The 27,863-nt window shown below is 44.4% G+C and overlaps 2 protein-coding genes and 1 long non-coding RNA gene across 6 annotated transcripts in view; 2 read left to right on the top strand and 1 right to left on the bottom strand.

Annotated features, from left to right (window-relative positions):
• The window catches only part of KDM2B (lysine demethylase 2B), a 105,711-nt gene extending 93,877 nt beyond the window's left edge, over positions 1-11,834 (bottom strand). For 2 of the 4 annotated variants that reach the window (XM_033076000.2, XM_033075999.2), the window contains exons 1-4: positions 11,673-11,834; positions 10,407-10,551; positions 7,211-7,289; positions 3,071-3,117 (exon numbers count right to left, since the gene is read on the bottom strand). In XM_033076000.2, coding sequence (XP_032931891.1) covers positions 3,071-3,117; positions 7,211-7,289; positions 10,407-10,551; positions 11,673-11,723 — 322 coding nt within the window. In that variant the 5' untranslated portion in view covers positions 11,724-11,834. Of the gene's footprint in view, positions 1-3,070; positions 3,118-7,210; positions 7,290-10,406; positions 10,552-10,716; positions 10,818-11,672 lie in introns of those variants that run through there. The other 2 variants (XM_033076001.2, XM_033076002.2) reach the window with 2 other exon arrangements.
• On the top strand, positions 10,972-17,611 carry LOC117004882. The gene is made up of 2 exons (XR_004419698.2): positions 10,972-11,329; positions 15,879-17,611. It is a non-coding gene; the product is annotated as an uncharacterized LOC117004882 (long non-coding RNA).
• A 644-nt stretch (positions 17,612-18,255) lies between these two features.
• ORAI1 (ORAI calcium release-activated calcium modulator 1) lies at positions 18,256-26,500 on the top strand. The gene is made up of 2 exons (XM_033076015.2): positions 18,256-18,523; positions 25,893-26,500. The coding sequence occupies exons 1-2, from the start codon at positions 18,410-18,412 to the stop codon at positions 26,457-26,459; spliced, it is 681 nt and encodes a 226-aa protein (XP_032931906.1). The 5' UTR covers positions 18,256-18,409; the 3' UTR covers positions 26,460-26,500.
• The last annotated feature ends 1,363 nt before the right edge of the window (positions 26,501-27,863 follow it).

Raw genomic sequence — 27,863 nt, forward strand, 5'->3', positions numbered from 1 at the left:
GCCAGGAATTCCTTTCTACTTCTTCATTTGTATTCTTGGCTCACAGCCATTTCAGAGATGAGACATTTCCAGCTACTGAAATTAATCCATCAGCTCAGGTTTTACAGAGCATCCAGGATATGGTTCATATGGAGGTGGGAGTCTGGTTGTAGCCATGGGATGGTAAAGCTGCTGTAGGGCAGAGAGTTTCAGGCACACAGGGTGCACAATCAGGCACTCATGTCAGAAACAGGGGGTCATGAACATCACCAAATTAAATTACAGCTGGTTGCTGCATTTTTTAAGCCAGGAAATCAGAAAAATGCATCAAGAAATGGCAATGTTTCTTTGGAGGTTTGACAGAAGACTGAAAAATAGACATATCCAAGCTCAAGTAAACAAAAACAATCAAAAAACCCATCCTCTTTTTATTCTCCTTATTATTGCCACAGAGCAGAGTTTTCAAGGGGAGATTTAAAAGCTTGTTGTTATTTCCCTGTAACTTTTAGGTTCTCCTCTGTGAAGATGGTACAAGAGCCACATTAGAAATAGTAAGTAAGATTTCTTAGAGAGAGAGTTTGGGACCAAAGGCTCATTAAGTTCCCATGGAATTGATGTGCTTTGGAAAAAGGCAGCACTGTGTCCTTAAAGGGTTCTGTAACAAATGTGCTTCCCCTGATTTAAAGGAGAAAAGAAAAGAAATGAGAAGTTTAAAAAGCACCAGCAAACTGTGATGATGAACACTTAAAAAGCCAACAAGTTTACACAGAACACGACATTTTTCAGACTGTGTTCTCTCTCTGCTGACTCCCACACACAATCAGATGCAGAGAGTTATGATCATTCCATTTCACATTCACCAAACATCCTTCCCTCCCCAGGTTCAGCAAGGGATTGAATAAGTTTTGAAAACACCACGTGTTGGAAATGCAAATCTGGAGGTTCAGGAAGATCTGAGGGATCTGCTAAAAAATGCAGATTTTTTTGTTTTTATCCTCCAGTGAAAGGAGATGTTAATAAAACAAGACTTTTATGTCCTTTATTTGAACATCAGATAGTGAGTGTAGCACATGTAACCTACAACTAGAAAAAAATATCAGCAATGACATGCTATAGGAAGATGCTTGCCAGAAATAATGAGTAGATAATTTTAAAATCTGGCATGGAGACAGGAATTCCCCCATGTGCTCTCAGGGTCAATGTGGCTGTTCCACCCAGCACAAATACCACAGCAAGAAAAACAATTTGCCACAAGAACTGTGATTTTTCAGATGCAGCTTACAGTCCCTTTCCCAAATATTTTAGCTCTTTTGAATCAAAGTTTCCACCTGTGATGCCAAAAGTCATCAACTGTATTATAAACAGGGCAGGTGACAATGCTCTGGACCACATTTTGGGCTCAAACAATGACTCTAAAGGGAGTTTGCTCAAACATGATACAAAAGGATGCATGATGTGGTATCTGGCCAAGAGCAGGTACAGGGATGGCTGATCCAGCTGTGAGCAGGCAGGCTCTTACATTAAACTTAATGTCAAAGTTAATTACAAATGTTATTTCTGCTCCATTGTTTCATAAATGCAATTTTATTTATAAATATCCTCCCCCATGTGCACAGGAATCTCCACCCCCTACTACTTCAAAGGACATCAATCTTGAGGAAATGCAACTCCCACACTTTGACTGTTATACAGGAAAAGCACTGTTGTTATGCAACACTACACTGTTCCAAAACATCTCAACGTCAGACCCTCAGCTCCAGCAGCCTCAGAGGCAGAAATGGCAGTTTCTCAGCCATGGAACAAGTTCACAGAAACCTGCACCAGGGTCCAGAAAATTACAGGGTTTATGCACAAAGCTCCTCCAGAGCAAAAAGGGTTTTTTTCTGTACCTGCAAATGTGCGCATGCAGGTATTTAGGAAATCCATAAATTTTAGGAGTTCATTTTCTAATTTAATGCAGATTGACCACCGAATAGCACTTCCCACACTACTTCCCAAACATTTTCTGCAGATATTTGGGTTTTTTTTCCTGAGCTTATAAATGGTCATAAATTAAGCAACATTGCTGAGTTGTTTGTGAAGAAAGGTTATCAGAGATAACCCCTCTCTCACTGATAACCCCAAGTGAGCAGAAATGAGGCACAAGTTCCTCTCCTTTGTTTTTCTTAGTTACATCTTTTCCAGACTTGATATTCCTATTGACTATAAAACTTAAAGAGTAATTTTTTAAAAAACTGGTCTTTCAGAATGCAGCATTTGAGCTAATTTTAAAGATTAACTGCTGCCACAAGACAGGTAAATAAACCCAGTAGATTGTAACTAGCAGGAATGCAGTTAAAAATCTCCAGGAAGGACTGCAGCCAACACATCCAACCTCCAGCTTGCTCCACAGCGACGACTTCATGGAGTGCAGGATCACTACTGAGTAACAATTTCAGATAACAAGAAGTAACACACCTATCTGAAGTAACAACAGATTTCAAAGAAACACACAGTATCATCTCCTACTCAAAATGTAGCTTTTCTTAGAATTAAAAAAACACATTTATTTTGCAAAGATTGCTAGGAAACATTTGATGACAGTCACCACTTCTCTGGTTTGTGTCTCATCAAAAGCCAGGCAGTTTGCAAGGCTTTGTGCTCAGCCTCTTTTCACAACCTTCCCTCAAAGCACCGACCTGGCCTGACACTGATAAATACTGGGGGGAGAGCACAGGCAAAAGGTGATACAGCTCCAGTCACACCTTTTACAAATAGATGCTCTACAACAGATTTAAAAAAAATAAGAAAAATAGGAACTCGATCAATAGAGCTGCTGCTTTCCAGGATCACAAAAGTGTTTGTAGGACACCTGTTAAGAGCAAAAGCATTCCCTCCCCTCCAAATGCCAATTATCCAGCATGAGATCCGAGTCTGGTCAGCACAACTACTAATTAGGGTTCTCCCAGCCTTTTTAATTTACAAATTGCTTCTCCATGCCTTCTCCCAGATTCTGAGAGTTATCACAAATGTCTACAAACACAACTGGACAAGTATTTAAAAGCAATTCTGTTCTGTATAGAGTTAATCCAGTGCATTCAAAATAACTCACCCACTAATAGCTTCACATCTCTGACGGTGAAATCCGGGTCAGGCATTCTGTAATTAGCAAAGAAAGCAATGTTAAATACTGTCAAGATAAGTATGGGTACACTCTTGTTACCATAATAAAGGAGAAATAAATGTATAGTGCTCTTTGTCCCTAGTGCAGGAGGTGGAATCAAGCAAGGCCTCTCTGAAGTGTGGACAGTGCAAGTTTTAATGACACACACGACATCTCTGCATTGGTAAGTGTACAACAGCTTCTCTGCTCACAAGGAAAAAGAAGAGTTGTCTGTTAGAGCACTTTTTATCAGCACCAGAGTGGGAGAGAAGGGAAGGAGCTGGGAGTAATTTCAATATAATCCTAAATCTTTATAGCCTGTTAAGCAACTGGTGGTGGTTTGAAACTCGTGGTGCCTCATGCCTGTTCCCCAAGGTGAGCATTATCACTCATCACTCAGCCAAACTGAGGCACAGAGCAGTGAAACAACAGCAAAACAGGCTGGAATCATGGCTTGGAAATAAAATATATATTAAATAATAATAATAATAATTAAAACTCCTCTGCTTTAATGACTGTTCCAAACCTTCTCATCTGGCAGAAGACATCCTGGCTGTATTTGGTAGGTTGGGAAATTGTTCAATTCAATTTGGGCTAATTCAGAGACAAATTAAATGGTAGCATAATTGGTTCAGGGATGTTGTTGCATTTACAGGATCACTTCTAACACAGGCAATGTTTTAGGGCATAATATTATTAGAGAGTAGCCTGGTCCAGCAAGTGAGTTCTACATGTCAGGGAGAGAGTAAAACTCTGCAGCACAGAAACTGCATGGAAAAAGAAAACAAAAACAGTAGTGAGGTTTTAAGGGTGATTGATTTCATTTTACTGACAATATTTCACACTTCACATTGCACAAAAGCTGACTAAGGAATTGTAATGAAAAACAGCCCAGTGGGACCTGCCAGCTCAGTGCTCTGCCCCCCTTATACTGCCCCAGACTGAAGACAAACAATTTTCTTCTGGACTTTCGACATTATTTAGTTGAAAATTAGAACAGTCCAGCCCATGGGCAAACATACAGAACAACAATTTTTACTGTTAGGAAAACATTGAAAGGTAAAGTTAAAAACTGCATTTACTGGCATACACATATCTTGAGAACTATTTGCCAAATTCTCCTTGTCCACTTTCTTTTACCCTTATCACCTTCCTCTGGTGGGATGCAGAGGCTGGACAGTATCTTTTATTAGTTCTCTGCCAACTCTCACATCTTTGCATTTGGTGTGAGGGCCTCACAGCTTTGGAATTCACTCCCTCTCCGGAATGAAACAGCCTGAATCTACTGACCTTCAGGGTTCATTCAGAGCTCATCTTTTCTTTCCAAGCACTAGAAAGTCAGAAGTAGAGGAAAAAGGAACCATTTGTGGGCAACAAGAACATGCCAGGCTTGTCTGCAAATGACACAGCTTGCTTGCCTTTGGTGTCAGAAAAGTCCAACAATTAGATAGGCAATCTTTTTCCATATTTATATAAATCAAAATAGAAATCAGGCACAAAGATGAAGAACAACCTTAGCCCAGATGGATTTGAGCAATTCCATTCTTTCTGAGAGCTTCAGCAGCAGTGAAAAATAAACATTACTGATACTTGAAGAATGCAATCCTTTCAAACAAGTAAATATGTTTAGCTCTTTGGAGAGTACACCTGGCAGATTCTTGATTTTTTTTTCTCTGCAGTCTAAGGACGTGTGTGTGATACATTTTAAAAAAAGGAGAACACTAAGTGAAAAAAAAAACCAGGCCTGAAAACAGCAGGTTTCAAGAACTGATTTTGTAGTTGGGTAGTATTGGGAAGTCCAGGTTTGATTCCAACCCTTTCTGCTGCCACAGGTGACCGTACTTCTTCAGCTCCAGCCTCACCAGCATTGCTGCCACATTCCCTCTTACACAATTAAGTCTGGTTTGCTACAAAAGTATGATAGCAAAAAACCCAAAAGCAACTGTTTTCTTGAATGTCACCAGTTATTCAGTTTTCTGTTTATAAATCCAGAATAGCAGCAATGTGAGAACTGCACAGAAATGTTTTTCTCTTGATGTTGTGCAATTTTCAGACAAATGTGTCTTGTGTAAAACCACCAAGAATGCTTCTGAAGGCTCCAAATATCATATAAGAATAGTACAGCAGGGTGACTTAATTCCAAAATGTGACTGACTACATTCAGATGTCCAGCAGCCTGTAATAAACAAATTGTGTTGCTAGTTTCCTCAGCCAGAAGAGAAATGCAAACACCTCAGCCTGCCCTGTGTGCGTTTTAGCAAATGTTTAAAGATTTGCTAGAGAACCTATTCAAATCCTAATGAGGATGAGCTCTGGCCAGCACAGGTATGTGATTTACCAGGAAACAATGCAAGATGACTGCTGCTCAGATAAGAGATAACACCTCTCCAAAGAGCATTCTCTCCCTGAGTTACAATCCTGGAAACAGTCCTCCAAGAAAAACAGCTTCTCCTCTGTTAAGAGATCACAGGAGAGCTTTGCAGCTTTCAGACATACAAGTAGCAGCTCGTGATGGTCAGAAGTAGAGAGGAAAGCAATTTTCAGAGTTTCATTGTAAGGATTTTTCATCATTCCTCTCATTCCTTGCCATTTCAGAGTACTTCCAAGCACAGTAACCAAACTGTTCAGCTCTGTACATCTGCCAGGCACAGAGATGCAGGCTGACTGCTCAGCACAAGCAGAAGTGGAAGCTTATATCAGCAGATACTCAAAACATCAGAAGTGGAAAAACCATCTTATATCATGTATTTTGTAGACCATTGTATCTCAGAAGTCACCCTACATATATCTGGATCACCCAATCCACCACATGATGATGTTCACAGACTCCTGAGATCTGAGGCCTAGGAATGTTTGTGTCTGCAGGATGAGCTCTCAGTTCCACACTTCTTCACTCTGAGCTGAAATGGTACTATTGGGACAGTGGGAGCTGAAACATCTTCCCAGTTTTCTTCTTCAACTGAGGGGAATTTTGTGAGAATTTCCTCAAACACAGAAGGAGGAACTGGCTGCTGGGAAGGTGCTGCAGTATCTCTGTCTCTTAAACACTCCCCAGCCTCACTGAACAGCTCATGGCTTCTTCAGCAAGAAATCCTGAAGTTTTTACCACTTGCCCCTTAGGAGCAGAAGTTTAAAACCAACGTGTACAGAGAGAGCCTGCTGAGCACTTTTTGTTCAGAGCTCAACATGTAAAACTATTGTACAACATCACAGCAGCTCCTGTTTGCTCCTATAGTAAAAGGACACATGGTTGTCAAATACCCCAAACTCTGCTTTGTCTCTTTCTCTCTTTAAATTACAAGCCACTGGAGTGGTTTGATTCCTTTTAATTAATAATTGGGACTCCTTGGTCCCCTAAACTGGGAGGTGTTCCACAGCTGGAAACTGAGGCGAAGCTGAGCAAAGTAATGATGCTTTCAAAAAATTATTTTTCTTTCTTTCAGCAATAGTCAGTTACATTATTCTAATTTCCAAAAGTGGCAAGGAACATTCATCTAAACTATGGATTAAATACTGACAAAGTTAATGCTTTTAATACTTCTCTTTTAGACAATGTCACTTTCACAAAGTTACAAGATTCTCTTATTAAAATACCAACTCCTTGATACTGGATATTAACAAAATGCAACCTCAAAAAGGCTCCACTAATCCCGTATTTAACTAGACATTATTAAATATTTACAAAGCTGTAACATTCTGAAGAGACATAATTATAATGGAAAATGACAGGCATCATTAGGATTCCACCTGCAATGAAGGAAAGAATTGAGAAGGCAAAAATTGAAGAGAGTTTGTTCAATCATTACAGTGTGGATTGGGTGCAGAAACCTTTGGATTTCATTCCTAAGTTTCACTGCTGACTTATTTTTGAATGTGTAGTACCATGCTGTATGCACTTAACTTTTATAGACTTCATTATCTCCTTGTTTATAAGCGGAAAATAATCATTCCTCCTCTCAAGGGTGCTGACAGTCTTACTAATTGCAATCCATTTTGAGATCATCAAAAGAAATATCAGATACAAGTAGAAAGCATAATGGTTATTTTATAAAAGCATTTATTAATCACCAAAATTTGGTTGTAACTTACTTAATTCCCAGTCCATCCTTATTTCTGAAGATGAGGGGAACTCTGAGAGCTTCTCTTTGCACATACTCAAAAGTAAAATCTGTGAAAATGAATAAGAACAACATCCAAAAGCAATTACAATGGTGTTGGCACCTCATGTTACATTTTCTCAGACTCTCCCCATTTCCCTTTTCTCACCAAAGAACTCCCTATCACCTAAAGAGAAGTAGAAAGAGAATGCATATTTTAGATCCAAACCGGAAACCCAATGACAGACAATGCTCTCCCAGCTGCTCCCTATTTTTCCTGTTCACTGATGCACATAAAATAGAAGCCAGTCAGTTTGTCAATTAAGGTCTGTGTTGAAACACCCAGGCTGTAATGAAATACTAAATTAACAGTTGAAAGATAATCCTGACCAAATACTGCAAATCAGTCTGGTATTTTTGGGGCAAATGTGTAGTTTAAAATGTATGTGTAAGTTTAGATATCCTAAGTTACACTTTTCTATTTAGATGAATAGATGCTTTCTTGTGAGTATTTTGTGGTTCTAGCAGAGAGCCCTGATTCTATGAACACATAATTCTTTTTATGTGGGGGTTACCGTTGGTTTCAACACAGCAACTTTTCTTTTAATTAATCAGCAATGTAACTCCAGGAGCTGATAGATTTTATACAGTGAAAATCTGGCTGTGAAAAATGAATTGTGAGGAGTCACAGTATAATACTCAATCAAAGTGAAAATTAAACAGAAATTTGTTATGTTAACACTGGCCAGCATTACCTTGCTGCCCCTCTCTGAGGATTACACAGGACTGGCCTTTCCTGGGGATCTCTCTATGCAAGGTCTGACACAATAGCAGTGATTTGGGGATTAGAGAGGAAGTTACAAGGCAGCAATTTGGGTGAGCCATGGCTACAAAACCCCAGGCTCAGTTTGGAGCCTTCTGCCACAGAGAGCAGAGGAATTCCTGCAGCTGCCATGGACTGTTTCTATGGCTCTGCTATTCCCCCTTTTTTCAGGAAAAAATGACTTTTATAAAGCGTCCATACAGTGCCTTGAAATGGAAAGCATTGCTCGACTGTTCAGCACTACAGAATGCCCTGCAGTGGCAAGCCCAGGGCTCACTCCCCGCAGTTTATTCAGGTACACAGCAGCAGTTTAACTCCAGCCTTCATCCAGCTCTCCACACTGCCTAGGCCAGCACAGCACCTCAGCCTGGGCTTCTGCTCCTGATGTTTCTCTGCTCTGAAACCCACACTGGAAGTAAGAGGGGACCCAGAGGCCAAGATCTCATGCCTGCACATGTACTGCCCTCTATTTTTACAACTTTTCCTTTGCTGCATTCAGTTAGTAATTATGACAAGTAGGGATATAATGTTTCTACTTAAGAGTTACCAAATCAGAGCGCTGTAATTATCCATTTACAGAGACAGGAAAACTACAGAAACTTTATTGCCACTAGTCTCAGAGTAAGTGTAATGAACACTTCGCTTAACTAAGGTTACCAAGTAAATATTTCTGTGCTAAAGAAGGCATCCTTCCCCATAGGCATCCCCATTAAAGCTATTGCCTTTTGGTAAGCAAATAAATAAACCACAGAGACTTTTACAGACACTGATCCAAGCCAGAAAGTCAACAAACATCAGGAATAATACTGGTGGAAGAAGCAGAGCCTTGCAAACTAGAGAACAAATAGCTATGACAAACTGCATTCAAACCAAAAATCACACCAATGCAAGATGAGTTATCATTAAAAATAAAAATAAGGACATGGGAAAGAAAAAAAATATATTGCTCAACTAATTCCATGTGTTCATAGAAATTATTTTATTCTTACACTACTGTCATTGTTTTGCCCAGATTCAATTCAACTCTTAGGTTTAGAGAAAAAAAGTAAACCAATAGTAAAAATAAAACCAGAGCAAATAGCAAGGCAGATCCTTTCTTCCTAATGCCCCAACAAAGCATTTAAATCCCTTGTGGGGTTGAACAAAGCCCACACAGACCACAACAAAATAACAAAAGACACTCATTTATTTTCAAGTTCCCTAGAAAGGAGGGAGCTGCCCAAAGATTTTGGAGCTGCCAAGCCAGGGAAGATGTGGATTGTACTATCCTTAGCATGGAGCAGTGGCAGCCACTGGAGTGTTTGAAAGCTGAGGGTAGAATGCAATCTTTTTCTGGAAAATTAATTAACATTTTCCAGCTAAAAAATAGTTGCTTGTGTTTTGTTTGGAGGAAGAGGGGTCAGGGTTGAGCTTATCTCCTAAACAAACACCTTCCTAAGCAAGATAGGTATTTGATTTCTCCACCACACATCAACTTTTCTAAAGGATCTTAAAATGCTCATGCAAAACTAAGCCTAGGGGAGAAAAGGAAATTTTCTAAACTCGATTAGTGGCTCCACACAGTTAGAGCAATCTCAGGAGGATTACAGCCAAAACTTCTCTTTCTTGAGAAAGCCATCCTAAACAGGCATCCCCAGTGAGGCCGAGTTTTGGTGATAGCCATCTGGGATTAGGGATCCGTGTCAACAGCACAGCGGGAAATAAAGGTGACCTGCAAACCCCCCGGCCCGTTTCATTCCGGGCAAACCTCTCCCATCTCCCTTCCTGCCAGCAGCGTGCGGCAGAGTTGGGCTGTCTGGCTCTGCTTACCGCTCCGGAATTCACCTAAGCAAAGCAAGTAGCTTTGCGGAGGGGAGCGCTGTAATTTAATATATGATAGACACACAAAGAAGTTATTGACTTTAAAGTCTCCGAGCCTGGCTCATCAATCGCATCCTTTCGCAAAAGGGGTCCTGGATTCAAGAGGGGGCGGAGGGGGAGCAGGAATCACCTCTGGCTAAGTGGGGGCTGGGGTTTCGGCCTCTCCCGTGCCAGGACCTAATTCCTGAGCAGCCCGGTGCTGCGCTGGGGTCACGGTGGCGGGGCACGGCGGGGGGAGCGCTGGGCGCTGCCATGGATCACCGCGCTCATCCCAGCACCGCGCCGGGGCAAAAGCCGCCCTCCGGGAGCGGGGGGACGGGCAGGGGCACCCCCCGGGGCGGGACGGGCTGCAGGGCCCCAGCAGCAGCCGCCCCCCGGCTCCCCTGGGCCGGCGGCGTCACCGGATCCCGGGCAGGGGCGCGGGCGCGAAATCCGAAGCCGGAGCGGAGCCGCACGTGGAGGCGGCGGCGAGCGCGGCCGGACAGCCCCGGGCCGGCAGGGTTACCTTTGCCGTCCATGGCATGCACGAAATCCCCGTGGTACATTTTACTCTTTAATTTCTCTTCCAAATTGAAACTCCTGATGCTGACAATTTCCTCCACGTCTGAGAGGTCCTCGTTCTCATCGTACCGTCTTCGGCCGATGCAGCGCTAGAAAAGACACAAAAACCAAAATAAAACACATTGTCCGGAAAAGAAAAAATCGAGGAAAGCACAACGGTTTGATAAACACATTCTGGGGGAAATAATTAAGATGGCAAGGCACAAACTGAACAAAACCTGAACCCAAACAAGCTCCAACCCCGCTGCATGCACCTTTTCCATCCCGTGACACGGAACTCGGCAGGAATAACAGGTGCTTGGCTTCAGGAAAACTCAAACTTGGGCTGCTGAGCAGGGGCTGGCGCTGGAAGGCGAGCGGGGGACACGTAACTCGCCGACAATTCACAAGCTACAGCACCGATGCGTTTTGCAATCCCGTAAAAACCCGTGAGCGGTCAACGCTCGTTAACGACCGGATCATTTTTTAAATTATTATTCTTATAATTATTATTATTTTTGTACGTGAACACGAGCTAATTCCCCGGGGAAGGGAAGGGGGGCGAATCTTCGCATCTGATGCCCAGCATCCAGGTTTCGGTATTTACATAATCCGAGTGTTTCCATAGTCACACCGGAAGCGGCGATTTAAAAACCAGATCGCTTTATGTAACGCCGCGATGGATGCGCAGCCCCCGCGCGCTCCCCCCGCCGCCCCGCACGCTCGACAGCGCCGAAAGCGCGGGGGTCCGCGGCCGAGGGGCAGCAACGAGTTCAATGCCGGGGGATGTGGGGTAGGCCCGGCGGAGGCCGGTGCCGCTGCCCCGGGGAAGCTGCGGCGGGCGCGGAGAGACGGGGCTGGAGGCGGCGGGGACCGGCCGCGCACAAGGTAGGTCCCCGGAGGAGCGGGGGGAGCCCGGTGCACCGGTTGCCGCCGGCGGCTCTGCCCCTCTCCCGGCAGCTCTCGCCCTGCGAACCCGCCCCGCAGCCCCGCGGACACGCGCGGTGGATCAGCGCAATCCCGCACGCACCGGAAAAAATAATGATCCATGATCGTCCCACCCTGCCCGTCCCTCCGCTCCATTCCGCCCCTTCCCCGCTGCCTCAGCCGCGCTCTTGCAAACTAAGTCGCTCGGCTGCCTACGTCCCACATGCATTTCTCCCTTTGCAAACAATTAAGCAAAATCAATTAAAAGGCACGAATAGGAAAGAGACCGAAGCCAGCTACACACCAATCTTCTTCCAGAGTCTTTCTTTGCCTCCATTTTTTTGGAGAGTTTCATCACTTATTTGTCAACAGTTCTTGTCCTGCATATTTGGCCCAAATGGGGAGGAGGCAAAACAAAAGCCATCCAGGGCTCGCTAAAGTTTTGCAATTTTGCACCAGGACTTTTTTTTTTTTGGGGGGGGGGGGAGAAAGGGGGAGGGAAGGGGAGGGGGGCGGCGGCGATGCCTTTTGCAAAGTCCTAAGGAACCATGTTCAGGCGCTGCGTGCGGAGCGGGGCGCAGGCGTCGCAGTGCCCGGAACGTAAACAGCGGCGGGGCCGGGGGGGTGGCGGGGGGGCGGACCGGGGACACTGCGCGGTACCGGCGCTGGGCTGGCCGGGGCGGGCGGGGTTGATGTCCGGTGGTACGGCACAGGACCGGCGCTGGGCTGGCCGGGATGGGGGGCTGGGTGAGATACCGGGGCGGTACCGGCGCTGTGCTGGTCGGGATGGGGGGGTTCGCCGGGGTACCGGGGCGGTACCGGCGCAGGGCTGGCCGGGATGGGGGGCTGGGTGGGATACCGGAGCGGTACCGGCGCTCTGCTGGCCGGGGTACCGGGGCGGTACCGGCGCTGTGCTGGCCGCCGGCCCCGCCGTGCGGTGTTCGGTCACGAGTGCGCGGCACGCAGGCGCTGAGCGGCAGCGGGGGGACGGGGACGGGGCCCCACAAAGGCGCGGACGGTCCCTGGGTTGGTACCGCAGCCCCCGGGATGTGCCCGAAGAGTTGAGCCGTTCTGCTTAACCGGGGGGAATTTGAGCTCCGCGAGTGTGCCCGACCCCAACGGCGTAAAGACGGGGTAGAGTGCGGCGAATTATTGTAGCAAACACTTGAAAATAATGTTATAGTATACGGACTTGGGGTTAATTGTGGTGGTGGCTTCGCTCCGTGCCTCTGCCACACGTGCGGTGCAGCTCGGCGCGGAACGCGCACCCCGGCTGGTGCCGGCACCGCTCCCGGCACTGCACCCACGTGTCTTGTGAGAACCGGTCATAAAATCTAGAATGTATTGTAAATGGTGTTAAACAGGTGTTAAATAAACCAGAACTGCGTTCGCAATGTGCATGTACAACAGGTAGTTAGAAATTGCATGAAAAAGTAGGTTAAAACGCTATAAAGTAGCTGCTGATACAAAAAATCTGCAGGATGGAGATCGTGCAGTTCCTAAAACTATCGGCGGGTCTCATTTCTACAACACCCACTAACATCTACTCTAAATTGATGCTGAGCAAGTACTGGGACCATCTGATAGCAATAGCAGGGTCAGAGTGCAGGTTTTGAACAGCCCCCAGGTTCCACAGCGTGGCTCCTCTCTGAAGTGACATCCTTTCCTTCCCCCACACACCCCCAAGAAAGGGAACATCAAAGGATACCCAAACCCAGGGTCGGAGCTGATGGCTTTGGCAGTGCTCCTCTGGTTTGCTTTTTGCAATCAGTTAAGCATCCTAGGTATTAAAGGAAATATATTAAGTGTTAATGCAAAATGTAAAACACATTCAAATTCAACTCTGCAGGCCTTGCCGCTGATCCCTTTGGAACGATCCCTGTTTTAATGATCCATGACGTGGGTAAAGGCAGGAAAGGACAGAGTTCTAACAGGATTTAAGGCAGCGAGCTTCTCCTTCTGATTCTGCCAAGAACTGTTTGCAGAATCTTGAAAAATCATGTAATCTTTCTCTAACATCTCCCTACTTGCAGATGATTGAACTTTATTATGGTATGGAAGTGTTTTATAGGCTATATATTGAAGTGTGGATTCCAGATGTCTGTTGGAGCAAGTGCATTATTAATCTATAATCCTGAGGAGATATATACATATCTCGACCTTTCAGCCAAGATTACTCAATTTTAAAATTAAATACATGTGTACATCTGTAGGATTGAGGTCAGAATACAAGATAAATGGATGTTACTAGAGAATCATCAGACAAAAAACACATCATCCATCCATGCTGCAAAAGTCTACCAAAAGAGACAGAACAGAGACATAAAAGAAAATCAACTCATTTTTCTAAATATTTTTTTTGGACATGGACAATCTGAGAGTCTTGGTGTATCAAGCAAACCCACCAAGGACTGCATCCATCACATACACCTGGAAACACCAGAGCACATTATGGAAGTGTGGAAGTAAATGTTTCAGAAACAACACAGTTTCTATCTATAGATCTCCAAAAATAGGAAACACTTTTTAGATCTTGTTTTAAGACATGATACCTATTCAACTACAGTTCATTAGACCATGGAAATAATCTGTGTGTCAATAACACAAAACCTATCCTGAACTTAAAAGAACTGGGGGAAAAAAAGAGGAGGGGGAATATGTAGGTTGTGGATGATGAGAATATCCATATCCACAGCTGCTTTAGACAGGATAAAAACATTTAGAAGCAATATTAAATTCCACACTTAGTGCTGGCTGATGAGGGTTGGGTCTGGTTTCCCCTCTCAGCAGATCATGGCAGAGTTTTCCAGCAGTGCCCAGAGCTGAGCCCCATCAGGCAGGGCTTGGATGGGACAGCCCAGGGCTGACACAAGGCTGGCCTTCCTCACTTCAAAAACATGGGAAAAACACATCGACACTGTGATACAGTGTTAAAACCACAGTGCCGACTGTGGAAAGGGAGTGGTGGTTATTGGGAAAGGGACTGGGCTGAACTCCTTGAAAAAAAAACACTAAAACTTTTTTTTTTTGGCTAGATGTTAAAGCAGCTTAAATTATTGAAGATCTAATCATGCCAAGGCGCTGGATCCTGACCTCGTTAGCTTGGAACTGGGAGCTGTCATTTAATTAATGTTGTACTGCAGGGCTCATGCTGAAACCAGAGCTGAAGTGCTCTGCTGGGGAAGGCTCTGTGAAGACATGGGATCATTTCACCCCACTGAGCTTTTAAAACAGTTACTTCCCATTGCACAGAATGGACTGGACTAATCTTAAAACATTTTTGAAAATATTGTTTATCCTGTAAGATCTACAATTCTTGGGTCAAGATGGAAGATGAGATATTTAAGTATTTCACTGTTTCATGAAGGAAGCTGTAATACAATTTTTCTAGACATGGCAGACAAAAATCTTTCATCTGCAGAAACTCCATCAACTAAATGTCAAGCTCTACTTCAGATGAGATTTGCAAAGGTGTTTCCCTTAACCTCCCTGGGACTGCTGGCAAACCTGTGTTTGCCTTTTGCAAGTTCAGATGTGTTGTTTTTAACGCAGATCTCCCGTGACTTCCACTTTGTGGTGGCTTGGTTGGGGTTGGGTGCAGTAACAGGAACAAATAGAAGTGCTGATTTGCATGTGAGGCTGGAGATCCGTTTTAGCAAAGCTGCTCTGCCGAGGGCAGCACCTCGGTGTGCTCAGCACCGGATCACATTAATCACAGGGTACTCAGAGAACCTATTCAGCCTCCTACAGAAAATACAGAAGTACATTTTTAGCAGAAAAAAAGAACTGTGAGTATCCTTGTGACAGTGTACAGATTTCTCGGGGCTTTCTGGAAAGAAACTTGGACTTCTGCCACCTGCTCTGATTGTGTTCATGCATAAATGATCCAGAGAACGGGTTGACATTACCTCTAATTAGGGGTAATAACAGCCTGCTGCTGAAAGGGCCCGTTCCCTTCTCTTGCACGTACATCCCTCACTTTTCCTGCATTAGGTCTGGTGTGGGTGCAGCCACGGGGCCAGTCAGTTCAGTGACCTGATCCGGCAGAAAACTCAGCCATTAAGGAAAAAAAAATCTATTTATTTCATGAGGTCAATCCACTGAAGCTCTGTGGCCATTTGATCGGTGTGATGCACAGGCTGGAGAGGGCTGAGATGAAGGCAGAGGGCAGGATACACCCTTTTGGTGGCCTTCCGCAATTGCACGGGTCACAGGTGACAGCAAACCCGGGCTCTGAGCCCCAGCGTGACTTCAGAAGAACTCCCTGAAGCATTTCTAAGAGTTAATTAAGCATGGCTGACTCTCTTAGTTTCAGCTCACTCCAGAGTGGCAGTGTAGAGGTGTGTCATAATGAGTAATAGAGTTGGAAATAATTTATCCTGTTTAGTTTGTACCTCAGAGCTGTAAAATGGGATAGAAAGGGAAAAGGGGGCACTGCTGTGCTCCTCATGTCGATCCTTAATGTACATTTTTCTGTTTAACAAACCGATTTTTCTTTTCTTTCTTACAGGAAAGGAATGTTTATATCAAAGCTACAACACTGGGGCTTGGAATTTCAAAATGACATATGGGCCTGGTTTGGAAAAGGACATGAGATGAAATGCCTTTACTGATTCTGCAGCTCCTTTTTCATATTGTTTCTCTGAATGAAATACAAACTCAGCAGTACATCAGTGTTTAATTCAAAGCCCTTTCCAATAAACAGGAGTAAGAGTGATGGACAGGAGAAGAGAGGAACAGTGAGTTCAAAGAGCCTATTTTAATACAATTAATTAGAAAGACACTTGAAGTCCTTGTCAGATGTAAGTTTCTTGTAAGTGTTTTCTATTGGGTTTTTTTTGAGAAATCTGATTTTAGGGAACAGGTCAAGACCTAGTGCAGTAGCACTCCCTCATGATGTTGCAGTTCAACCATAATTTTGCACATGAACAAGAAGAAATCATGAACAATCCACGTTGGTTATGTACATGTACATAAACATTTGTCATAGCTTATGAGCAATGTTGTAAAATATTTTTAAGTATGTAATTCCACAGAACAGAGACTTAAATGTTTGTCTGAGATGCAGAAGTTCTAGTTACACTGGTTTTTGATGGCTATTGTATCTCCCAAGAAAAAGTGATAAATCACAATTGGTTTATTCTTAGCCTCAGGCAGCAGTGGGAGACAGAGAATGTTCATTTTTAGGGTGGTCTTCTGATCTGTATTTTGGGGGGGCAGGGGTTAATAATTAAAGCACACCAGAGAAAGGGACGGTGTTTTATAATCACAGACTCACTTAAGTTGTGAAAAACCTTTAGAATCATCAAGTCTAACCACAAACCTAACAGTGCCAAATCCACCTCTAAATTTTAACTTATGCTGGACTTCCACTCAAATGGATCCTACACAGCAGTACTGTCACCCAAAAAAGAGAAGGAAGGTGGCCAAAATTCCATGGAGTCAGTGATAGAACAGCAAAGGCTTTTATGGAAAGGCTAAGTCAAACTCATTCTTCTACTGAGGTGTTTTAATGCCCCTGTAGATAAAAATCTCACCCAAAGCTGTTTATAACTAGAGGACTGTGTTTATTTCCCATGAAGGGAATGAGATCAGATCTCTATAGCACAGGGAATGCCTCTGAAGACTTCAAATCCTTAAGATTACTTTTCTTGGATGTTTTCACTACATCTTTTTTAAAAGAATGCCTTGTACATGAAAAGCATCAAATGACTTTGTTGGTATCAATTGCCATTCCCTTTGTTGTGCTTAAGGAAGTGAAGGACCTTGCAAATCAGAAAGGTGTGAAGAACAAAGCAAAAATGTTAAAGACAATCTGCTGTGATTTTCCTACTTGTAAATACAGTGGAAAATGTCAAAACAACACAAACTAAGATGCTTTTTATTGCTAATGGAACTAGCACGGATTCATCTCCTAGGTGACCATCCATGTGCCTGTTAATAGTAAAAGTATCCTTATGGAGTATTATTTGTGTTGTTAAAATCCTATTTTTCTTAACTACAAATTGATAGCAACAGGTTTGTTTCTTACACATCCCTTAAGTCTCCAGATGCACAAATTTGATGTGGCACAAGCAGTGTATTGCCTCACCTTTTCAGAAATCACCTTCACAGCTGTTCCAAGTATCACTAGGGAGTTCTGCTCTACGCCTCACTTTTCCCTCTGTAAAACACAGTAAAAAATGAGTTATGGTTTAAAGGGTTTATGTGAACCTGGCAATAAAAAGTCTTTCAACACTGGCATGTGTAGATGTTGAAATGTTCTGCTTAATCAACCTTATCAAGTGCTTGCTGATAAAGGCGGGTTTATCAAGAGCTCCGGGCCTACGAAATGTTGTGAAAACCATGAACTACGTGACAAAGGGTTAGGTGGGGCAGTTTTAACTGGAAGTGAGGGTGGATGCTCTGGCCGGTCTGGACCCGTGGACAGGTGTAAGTTAAACATTTAAGTATTTTAGAACGGGTGGCTACAGAAGGAAGATGTTGAAGCACGGCTTTGTGTTTTGTTCTGAGGGAGATGTTGCAGGGGGATGCCGCATCCTGCGCGCCCTGGGGATCGCATGGGCTCCTGTTTTGGGCTGAGGGGCATAAACCCACCGGAAAGTACCGATTCCCGTCAGCTGCACTCCAGCTGAGCTGCTCACCGGGGGAAGGCGGCGGGGGCTCAGGGCTCGGGGCTCGGGGCTCAGCGCTCGGGGCGCCCTCAGGGCTCGCGGCTCTCCCGGCGCAGCGCCCCCTGGCGGCGGGCGGTGCCCCCGGGGAGGCTCGAGGCTGCCGGGAAGCGGCGGCGCGCGGGGCGGGGCGGGGCGGGGCCGGGAGCGGGGCGGGGCCTGGCGGCGCGGGCCAATGGGGCGCGGCGGGGCGGGCCCGGGGCGGGGCGCGCAGGCTCGCGGGGCGCGCGGCGGGCGCGGCCCGGGGCCGGCAGAGCCGCGCTGCCGCCATGGGGTGTTAGCGCGGCCGGGCCCGCTGTGCCGGAAAGAGCCGCCGCCGCCCGCCGGCCCCGCTCCGCCTCGCTCCGCTCCGCTCCTCCGCCCCGAGCCCATGAGCCTGAACGAGCACTCGATGCAGGCGCTGTCCTGGCGGAAGCTCTACCTGAGCCGAGCCAAGCTGAAAGCCTCCAGCCGCACCTCCGCGCTGCTCTCCGGCTTCGCCATGGTGAGCGCCCGGCCTGGCCCGGCGGGCGGGGGGTGGCGCGGGGCCGGGAGCGCTGCCGCCGCTTCTGCTTCTCCCGCCGGAGCTCGCTGCGGTCAGGACGGGGGGGCCGGGCCCTGCTCCCGGCGCGGCGTGCGGCACCGGGGGCGGCGGGGAGCGAGCGGGCGCTGCTGCCGCCGCCGCGGAGCGCCCGGCCCGCCCCGGGCAGCGGGGACAGCGCTCCCGGCAGCTCGCTTAGGTAGCTCGTTTGTTTTGGAGCTCTTCGTGGCACGAGTTCAGAGCTGTCTCTCGACTTCTGTCTCCGCCAAATAATGCAAGAGTTGTTGGATCGTTCCGTGTTTCCCCCGCGGAAGATGCTCGGGAGCGCAGAACCGCGGCTGCGGGGTCCCCGTGGGGCGCTCCGGGAGCGGAGGGGCCGCGCACGGAGCCCGCAGCGCTGCCCGGGTCCGGGTTCGGGTTCATCCCGCTCCTCTCACACCGCACGCTTTGCACAGCGAGGGCAGGGGCAGCTGCTGCGCTGAAGCTGCTTTTAAATAAACCAAGAAATACAACTGGTTAAAGTTGGTTGTGCAGCTCAGTCTCACCCATCATCAATCCTTTGCAATTGCGAAGTTTCTTGGTTTTGTTTAAGGAAAACTTGAATGTTACTTGGTTTGGAGTTCCGTGCGTGGTTTAGAAACGTTTTTTTGTTCGTGTGTATTTTCTTTCGGGTTTGATGTGAAGCGCAGTCTAGTAGCCCGAATTATCTCGTATGGAAGTTCCATATAATTTGAAATACAGTAACTCACAGAGTTCCTCATCTGCCCAGACATCTGACATGCAAAGCTGAGCCCCTTTACGCAGCTGTTAAAAACGCTTCACGGTTTATAAATTCGTAATTTCACTCCTCTGACTTCCTTTATTTTGATTTTTTTCCCCCTGCTTTTAACAAACTGAGTATTTCCACCCGTTGAATGCGCTCCTTTCCAGAGCTATTGTTCCAATGATGCTGTTGGAAAACACAGCAGCCTCCTGACGGTCAAATAAATGTCACTGTCCTCCTTCAATGGCTAAAAACAGAGCACAGCTCTTGGGAGGTGGTGGAGCGCTGCTCGTTTGAGTGACAGGGGCTGTGTGCTTCGTTTGAGTCGCTTCTCCTTGGGTAACGCATCCGGCTGGGAGCTGCACGCCGCTTCTGCTCGAGTTCTCCTTGCTGGACACCCCTTCTGCCGTCCCACAGCGGTGTGTGGCTGCTGGAGTCGGGTCTTTTACTTGAGAGAAACGTGGGGAGAAATGGAGTTTGTTGGTGTTTATAAATTTTCTTTCTGAGGTTTACATCTCAATGTAAACGCTGTTGTTTTAAGGTCATACTTAAGGTCTTGAATTCTTTGGTTTTTCTCTAAAGATATGGTGTGTTGGCTCTCAAAATCCACCTTCCAGAAGGTGAAGCTTGTGCTTATTTCATAATTCTCTATAATTTTAGGGGTTCAGTTTCCTGCTGTTGAAAACTATTGCTTTTCAATTTGTTGCTTAGGTTATTTCAGGAAAAAGCCACTTCGTTCCAATTAACAAAATCTCTAATTGCCAGGAATGTTATTTGTGAGCATTCATATTTCAGTTTTTCCAAAGTGCACTGACAGAACTGGTCCTAATCTTTTAACTAAGACTTCCTAATGTTGTTTCAGAAGAGCTGAGGTAACTTTCGAGTATTTTTCGATTTCTTTTAAAAGCTTTTAGAGTTGTGCCTCTGCCTTGAAAAAAGCTGGGCTGTTCTGCTTGTGCGTTGTTTACTGACTGCAGTTCTTTGGCACCTGATACTTGAACAAAATGCTGCTAAAGTACATTCTAGTCTTGGATCAAAGCTGCCAGCAGCAATGAAGGGTCATTGTTCCTCTCTTTTCCTTATCAGGCAAGGAAGAAAGAGCTTAAGTGACACATCCAGGACCACCCAATGAATTGATGGGAAGTGTCAGGAGTGGAGCTGCTGGTTTCCATGCCAGCCCCATTGATCCTTGCTCTTTGATAAAGAGCAGTGTCCTCTAGGAGAAGCGAAGTTTATCCCCGTTGAAGTGTTCAATTTTTCTGGACTATTTTTGTGTCTAACTGCAGCCATTTTGCAGAGTTTTTTTCCCTCAGGGTTGGTGATTATACCCTGGTGGAATGAGGCACGCCAAAGGCAAGGCATTGCTCAGGGCAGTGAGGTAGAGAATGAAACGCTCGGCCAGGATTCGAAGCCTGAAGTGTTGTGTTTCCTCAGAGAAGATTAAAAACCTGTTCTACAGTTAGTTTTGTTTTAGAGCTCCACATCAGGATTTGCCACTGTGTGTGAACTTGAGAAACAGTTGCAGGGGCTGGTGGTGGCCACTGATGTGGAGCTGAGCTTGCCCCAGTAAAACTGAACATTTCCTTCACTCAGGTTTCCATGGATGCTATCATCCAGTGCCATATGTCTAAGGGAAAATCTGTGAATTTTATAACCTCATTTAGTACACTTTTCCAATTTATTGAGCCAGCTAGTAGTATCAATTTCCCAAATTGTTAGAGGTAGATAAATAAATTGTAGATTGGAGGGGATATGTAGTGCATTAAAGAATGGAGGATTCATTCCATACACTGGTGGGGGCAATCAGGTATTTCTCACTTCTGTGTTATAGCCCAGATATTGTTGCATGATCTTCCCTCTCATGCTTGGCTTTGTCTGTTTTTATTTTTCACAGTGAATAGGCTGCTGACAGGTTATTTTTATTTAAACAATCATTCTGATTTGTTGGCATCATTTTGTCACCAGGGATGCATAACACAGTAGCATGACAGTGTTACAATATGGGAGTCAGAAGTTGTTAAATGCCACTAATCATAAAACCAGAAGACTCAACATCTTCTGCCACCAATTAACAGTTTTGTTAAAATAACTGAGTCAGAACTACAAGTCTGAATTATACACTATGGTAGATGGGATAGATATGTTTCAAATATTGAATATCATCAAAAAACTCAACTCTTGCCTTTGAAGTATGGCCAGTATGGTCTCCTGAAGACAGCTTCAGTCATGTTCTGCCCAAGCCTGACTGCAGTGATGAATATTTATTAAACTGATTTCTGTAATAGCAGTTGGTGCTGAGGTAAGGTTCAGTAGGACCTGGGGCTTCTGGTGTCAGAGCTGTACAGGTGCTCAAGACAGCATTGTCCTTGTCTAGTAAAGGTCACTAGACTAAATACTAGAACAGTCTCTAGAAGTTTTTAAGTGGTATTTACCTGGGTTGCTGGTAGAATAGCATGAAACAGTGGCACTTTGTAACCTGCAGGAAAGAGTTACAGGCCCAGTTTTGTGGCTTCTACTTCCACTTAGCCTTCTGTAATACTGCTGCACTTACAGGTTAGAGCTGTGCAAAAGGTTTCTGCTTTTCCAGTCACAAAAGGAAAGTTTTGTGCCTCCTTTGAACGTCCCTGTCTTGAGGTTATAGATGAGCATGACAGATGAGCAGTGTGGAGTGTTTGGGGCTCCTGCTGTTCTGTCACAGCAGCTGTGAGTGGCTGCTGTACTTTGGAGGATGTAAAGGAGCCTATGGATAATCTCAATTTGCACTGACTGAATAGATTTGCTGTATGTTACACTGTGTAGAGGGGTATTAGCTCCTCAAGATGCATTTGCTCCAATCACACAGGTATTGCCTTTTCATGTTTGCTAGCAAAATAAAATGAGATCCTGTATTGTACTCCAGTGTCAGCATCAGCAGATATTAATGTGTTTTGTCATTCTGCAGCATACAATAATCTGCAGAGTCAAGATCCTGGACTACTGGATGAATGATGCTTAGTTTCCCTTCTGTATGAAACCAGTAAATAAGATCATTATTTTGACTTATCTGTTTTTAATTTCCGGTGAGTTATTCTGGCTCATACAGAGCCTCTGTATGAGTTGTTTATAACTCTTTATGAATGGTGCAGACAGTCTGTGAGAGCCTGGCTCTGTGCCTCTGTCTCTGGAGTGAATTGTACTGTCAGGAAAGCAGGGAGCCAGCCAGAGAAGCTGAATCCCAGTGATGCTCTGACACTCAGCTCATTATTGAGTTTCCTCTGTGGTCCTACCCGTAGACAAGCAATGATGGATGGGCCCTAAAAAATGCAGTTGTGGTGTTTGATCAACACAGCTTTCTTTTAAGCCATTCCTGACGTGCTAGACTGTGTAAAAATGCAGTCCCAGTACAGGGTTATAGTCCCACCAACCTGAGCTCAGAGGCATCTTTGTGGGGAAGGGAAGAGAGGAAGTAAATAATAAGAAGCTCATAGATAATACAGATTTACTTGAGATAAGGCATTTTATGTCCTTTTCTATACAGCTATTTACTGATTCTGCAAAAGATGTAAGCCTGTGAATTTAATTTAAAAGCAGGGCTTTGTTTAAGTCCTTCAGGTCTAATAAGACATGGGAGCCTTATGAACAAGTAAATTAAATGAATTTGGTCAGTATACTGAACTCAAAAAGAAGTTGAAGTGCAGATTTTTCTAGGGGGAAGTTGTTAAATTTCCTGCAATATGACAGTAATCAGGCTGCTGTGAGTCTGAAATCCAGGACTGAGGAAGGCCTAACTCAGTTATGTGCCAGAATTCAGTTATCTTCTAAAAACATCTGAATGCCACCATTTTTAGGCTTATGAGAACTTCAGTCTTGTGTCCTAATGTCATGAGTCCTTTAGTTTTGTCAAGAAGCTGTACTTCAGATGCACAGCTTTGTCAAGAGCCGTAGTAAATCTGTCAGTCATATCTGTAGGATGATCTGAAGTTAAAGTTAGCTCTTCTTTGAACCAGGGATTAGCCCAGATGACCTCTTGAGGTGTCTTGCAGCCCATGTTACACTGTGATTACCCAGCAAGGCAGGGCACTTGCAGCAGGGCAGCTGCACAGTCAAATCACACAGCAAGTGTTCAGAGAAGCTTTCAAAGTGCAGGAGGATAAGGTGTAAAAGTGTTGTATAGGAAAGTGTGCAACCATTGACAACAGTTCCTGCCCTGAGCAGCTCTTCTGAACAAGCAGAGCAGGAATATATCCTGCCTAGAATGTATGAACCTGTGAGTTCAGGCTTTATATGAATTTGGATCGTGTCAGATGACCTCATCAGGGCCCTGTTCTTGCAGGTATTACTTTACAAGAGCAGTTGTGATCTGTTTCTTTTGAAATTGCAGCATGAGCAAAGGAGAGAAGAACTTCTGACACTTTTCATTGCTGTTAGAAAACAGGCACAGGCCCTCATGGTGAAAAATGAAGCTTTTTGGTTTAGGTGCCTGGCTCAAGCTTGGCCCAGGAAGTAAACTCTGAGTTGAAAAGAGTTGGCAGTTTTTCTGCTAGTTTACACTGAAAGAGTTCCCAAATTAGCTTTGCTGAGAGTGTGAGGAGACAGAAAACATGAGCTGTTTTCACTTGTGGGTCACACTGGGGTTACTCTGCCAGACATAAGCACAAGGAATTCAAAATCAGATGCTTGATATCATTGGTATGGAGGCATTGATAAATGGAAATATAAAATGTCTTCAGTGTTTGGCAAGCTAAATACCATCAGTTCTTAAAAGAAAATAAAGTCTTCATCTCATGAAGCTCTTTAGTGTCATGTTTGTTATCATACTAAGAGCTAGGATAAAAGATTAAAGTGTCTTGCCATGCTGGATAGCTTTGAGTCTAGGCACAGCAGAAGACTTACAAGAAAAATCAAGTCTGAAAATGAATCCTCAGTGGTGAAGGATTGCAATTGTTCTGTGTAAAACAGGAAGCCCAACATCCCACAAGTACATTATGACTTAACAAGCAATTCTGCAGAAGAGAGACCTGACAAGCAAATGTTTATCCTTTCAAACATGAAGTTTCCCACAGCTGAAAAATGGTATTTTTAAATCCTCGAGCAAGGACTGTATATGCATTAATATAATTTCTTGTTGAGTTTCTTGTACACTTGGAAACTGCTTGCTAGTTGGCTGGGTGGTTAGGCTTATAACAATAAAAGCCTTCAATAAAGGAATTTAAAAATTGGCAAATGGCCTTGAATGCCTGTTGAAACATGTCTGAGCAAAACCCTGGGTTGCCTTAATATGTTGGGTGCATTAGTGATTAAGAGTTCTGGTGTCCTGGAACATGAGTAAGATGGATCCAGACTAGGTTAGCTTGGCTCAGCTCTTGCAAAACAGTGAGGTTTGAATGTTCCTGCTGCTTTTGCAGCTGTCCTTGAGCCCTGGTTTCCATGCCTCCCTGCATCCATGTTACCCATGAATCTTTCTCCCTATCAGCTTGATGTGCTTACATTTCAGATTGCTGTCAGTTTTTTTCCTCTGCATTTTACCTGTATTTTGTCTGAGTTCCTCTTAATGAGTTTCTTGGAGAAAGAGCACTGAACGTAGAGAGCTTGGTGCATTATTCCCTCTTTGGAACTGTGCTTTGTCTGAAAGGCAAATTTATCAGCAAAGATCATTCCAGAAGAGCTGTTGGGATTAATGTCACTCATCAATTGCACATATGCACAAAACCACCTGGCAGTTTTAAGGCCAGTTAAAAGGCATTCCAGTTCATTTTATTTGTCAGAAATATCCCAGCTGGTTTTATGAGTTTCCTAGTGCTGTTATTTAATGCTGATTTTTTACTCCTTAGGCACAGGCATGCTTGGAGATCTAAGGTTACCAGAAGGGCATGGCTGCATATGGTAGTGGAGAGCTGGAACATCTTCATGAGTAGCCCATTTTTGGGGAAGCAGTGATGCCTGGGAGCACTGTCTTATCTTTTCTGGAGACATTGTCTTTTCTCAGCCTCTAACAGGCTTGTTTGGCTGCCATGGACAATGTAGAGACTCACATTTTGAATCTGTGTTCCAGAGTATGCTTAAATACTTGAGTGGAGGAATATAGCTGAGAGCCCCATGGAAAGGTGATCTTGCTTATAAAAGGTTTCTGTACTTTAGAACTTAAACCCAAATATCCAAGGAGGAAGGACCACCGAGGTTGTTTCAGGCAGTCCCCTGCCTTCACAGCCTTTCACAGATACTTCAAAAGACTTCATAAGTGAAAGATCAAAAGCTGTGTCTTCAATGTAACACAAAAGGAGAAGTATTTCACTTAAGGAGTCCAAATATGCTGTTCATAAGGGTCAGCTGTTTTGCTGGCATGAGCTGCAGGTGGCAAGGTGGTTGTGGGTTTGCTCTACAACAGAACAGTAAATGTGAAAACAGTGGCCTTTGCTTGATAGCTCAGACCTAAATTTGGACCAAATGAAGAGGGTGCAGATTGACATGAAGAGAAATGTAAATACACTGACTTTGTTTGGATCAGATAATCTAGAAACAGTGTAAACTTTGAATAACCTATAGTCAATATAAGATGTAGGTAACTGCATCTCTCTCCCCCTTCTTTTGCAGGTGGCTATGGTGGAAGTTCAGCTTGACGCAGACCACGACTATCCTCAGGGGCTCTTGATAGCCTTCAGTGCCTGCACTACTGTGCTTGTTGCAGTTCACCTTTTTGCACTCATGATAAGTACCTGCATTCTTCCAAACATAGAGGCTGTTAGCAATGTGCATAACCTCAACTCTGTCAAGGAATCTCCTCACGAGCGCATGCACCGGCACATTGAGCTCGCCTGGGCATTCTCCACTGTCATTGGGACTTTGCTCTTTCTTGCAGAAGTGGTGTTACTGTGCTGGGTGAAGTTCCTTCCTCTAAAGAAGCAAACTGACAACACCCCACAGAGCAACAGTTCTAGCATCACATCAGGACAGGCAGCAGCCATTGCATCCACGTCCATTATGGTGCCCTTTGGATTGATTTTCATTGTGTTTGCTGTCCACTTCTACCGGTCACTGGTGAGCCACAAAACAGACAGGCAATTCCAGGAACTCAATGAACTTGCTGAATTTGCACGGCTCCAGGACCAGCTGGATCACAGAGGTGATGCTGTCACTTCAGCTGTCACCAATTTTGCTTAAACCTGTGCTTAAGAAAACAAACCCACTGTTCTGCTTCTGCCTTACGGTGACTCCCTGTGGATGAACTGGTCGAACTGCTGATTACCATTTAAAGAATAATTATAAATATTCTAACCCTTTAGAGAGGGGACAAAATGTTCCTTTCATACAAGTTTTGCTGTCTGAAGGAATGGATGGTGGGGTGTGATTGCACTGTGTGAGCAGCCCTCCTCCTGTGAACACTGTCTCGCATCTTTCTCGTTAATGCTGAATGGTGGTTGTATAAATACATGGAAAATAACATTGTACATTTGGGTATTTGTTAGGAATGGATAGAGAAGTTGTGGATTTTTTTTTTTTCTCTGTTTATCTGATGTTGGCATTTACTAGAAGATACTGCTTGTCCTATCCATATTGCATGGCATGATACAAATTACTTGGGACATGCAGCAATTAGCACTCGGTTTCGGTGCTAGCGCTGCTCTCCCTGGAAAGCCTGACAGATGGTAGGAGTGAAAGCTTTCCCAGCACTTTCCCCAGTATGTTTTGCTGCCAAGTAATTATTACTTTGCTGATTTCTCCAGTGCCTTTTTCCCGTGGCACTTACACATTTTGTAACTTGCTAAACACCCAGGACTAGACTTACTGCGATGTGGTGTGGCCACAGGAGTAGGAATGAGACTCAACTCTTCTCTTCCATGGAAGAAAATAAAAGCAATAACTGTTTTAAAGTTCTCATGAGCTGGCACATATTATCTGGAGAGATAGATTTGCCTGTTTCTCATTTAAGAATCTTTTTTTAAAAAGAAGGAACTAGATGGAAATTATCACTGGATAATTCTTTTTTGCTTGAAAATCAGAACCACTGCTGTTTTTTTTCCAAGCCAAAGTAGTAATTATTTTATACTTTTATATTGAAAATATATTTTTAATAAATCCTCAGAAACAAGCAGCAAAAGGTGCTTTCTCTGTGTTGGATTCCCAAGTAATTAGCTATGCCTTTGTCTTCCTTGTTTAGAAAAGTGTTCTCTTTGCTGAAGTGTTGTATTTAATAACTCATTATACATTTTTTGCTTTCAAAGGATCTGGAAGACAACTTTTGTTGATGTGTATTTATTTATGAAAGTGCATTATTTGTAATTAGTATTGCTGCTTTCTTTCAGACACCTCTGTGACATGAAGGCTACTGTGTTGTTCATTTCCTCTAAGCAAAAACTTCCATTTGGTCTCCTAGATAAGAGGTTTGCCCAAGAAAGATTCTAGAAGTTGTCTTGGGCTGCTTCAGTAATTCTGGCTATGTCCAGGAGTTGAATTTTTTGGAACACAATTCTTCTATAGAGTGGTTTGGGCTTTAGTGGGTAAAAGCTGTTTTTTAAACACAAACTGAGACAAGTTTCAAGCCAAAGGGAAACAAAGAACAAAACC

This window comes from Catharus ustulatus, chromosome 18 (assembly GCF_009819885.2).
Source record: "Catharus ustulatus isolate bCatUst1 chromosome 18, bCatUst1.pri.v2, whole genome shotgun sequence".
Taxonomy (NCBI): Eukaryota; Metazoa; Chordata; class Aves; order Passeriformes; family Turdidae; genus Catharus; species Catharus ustulatus.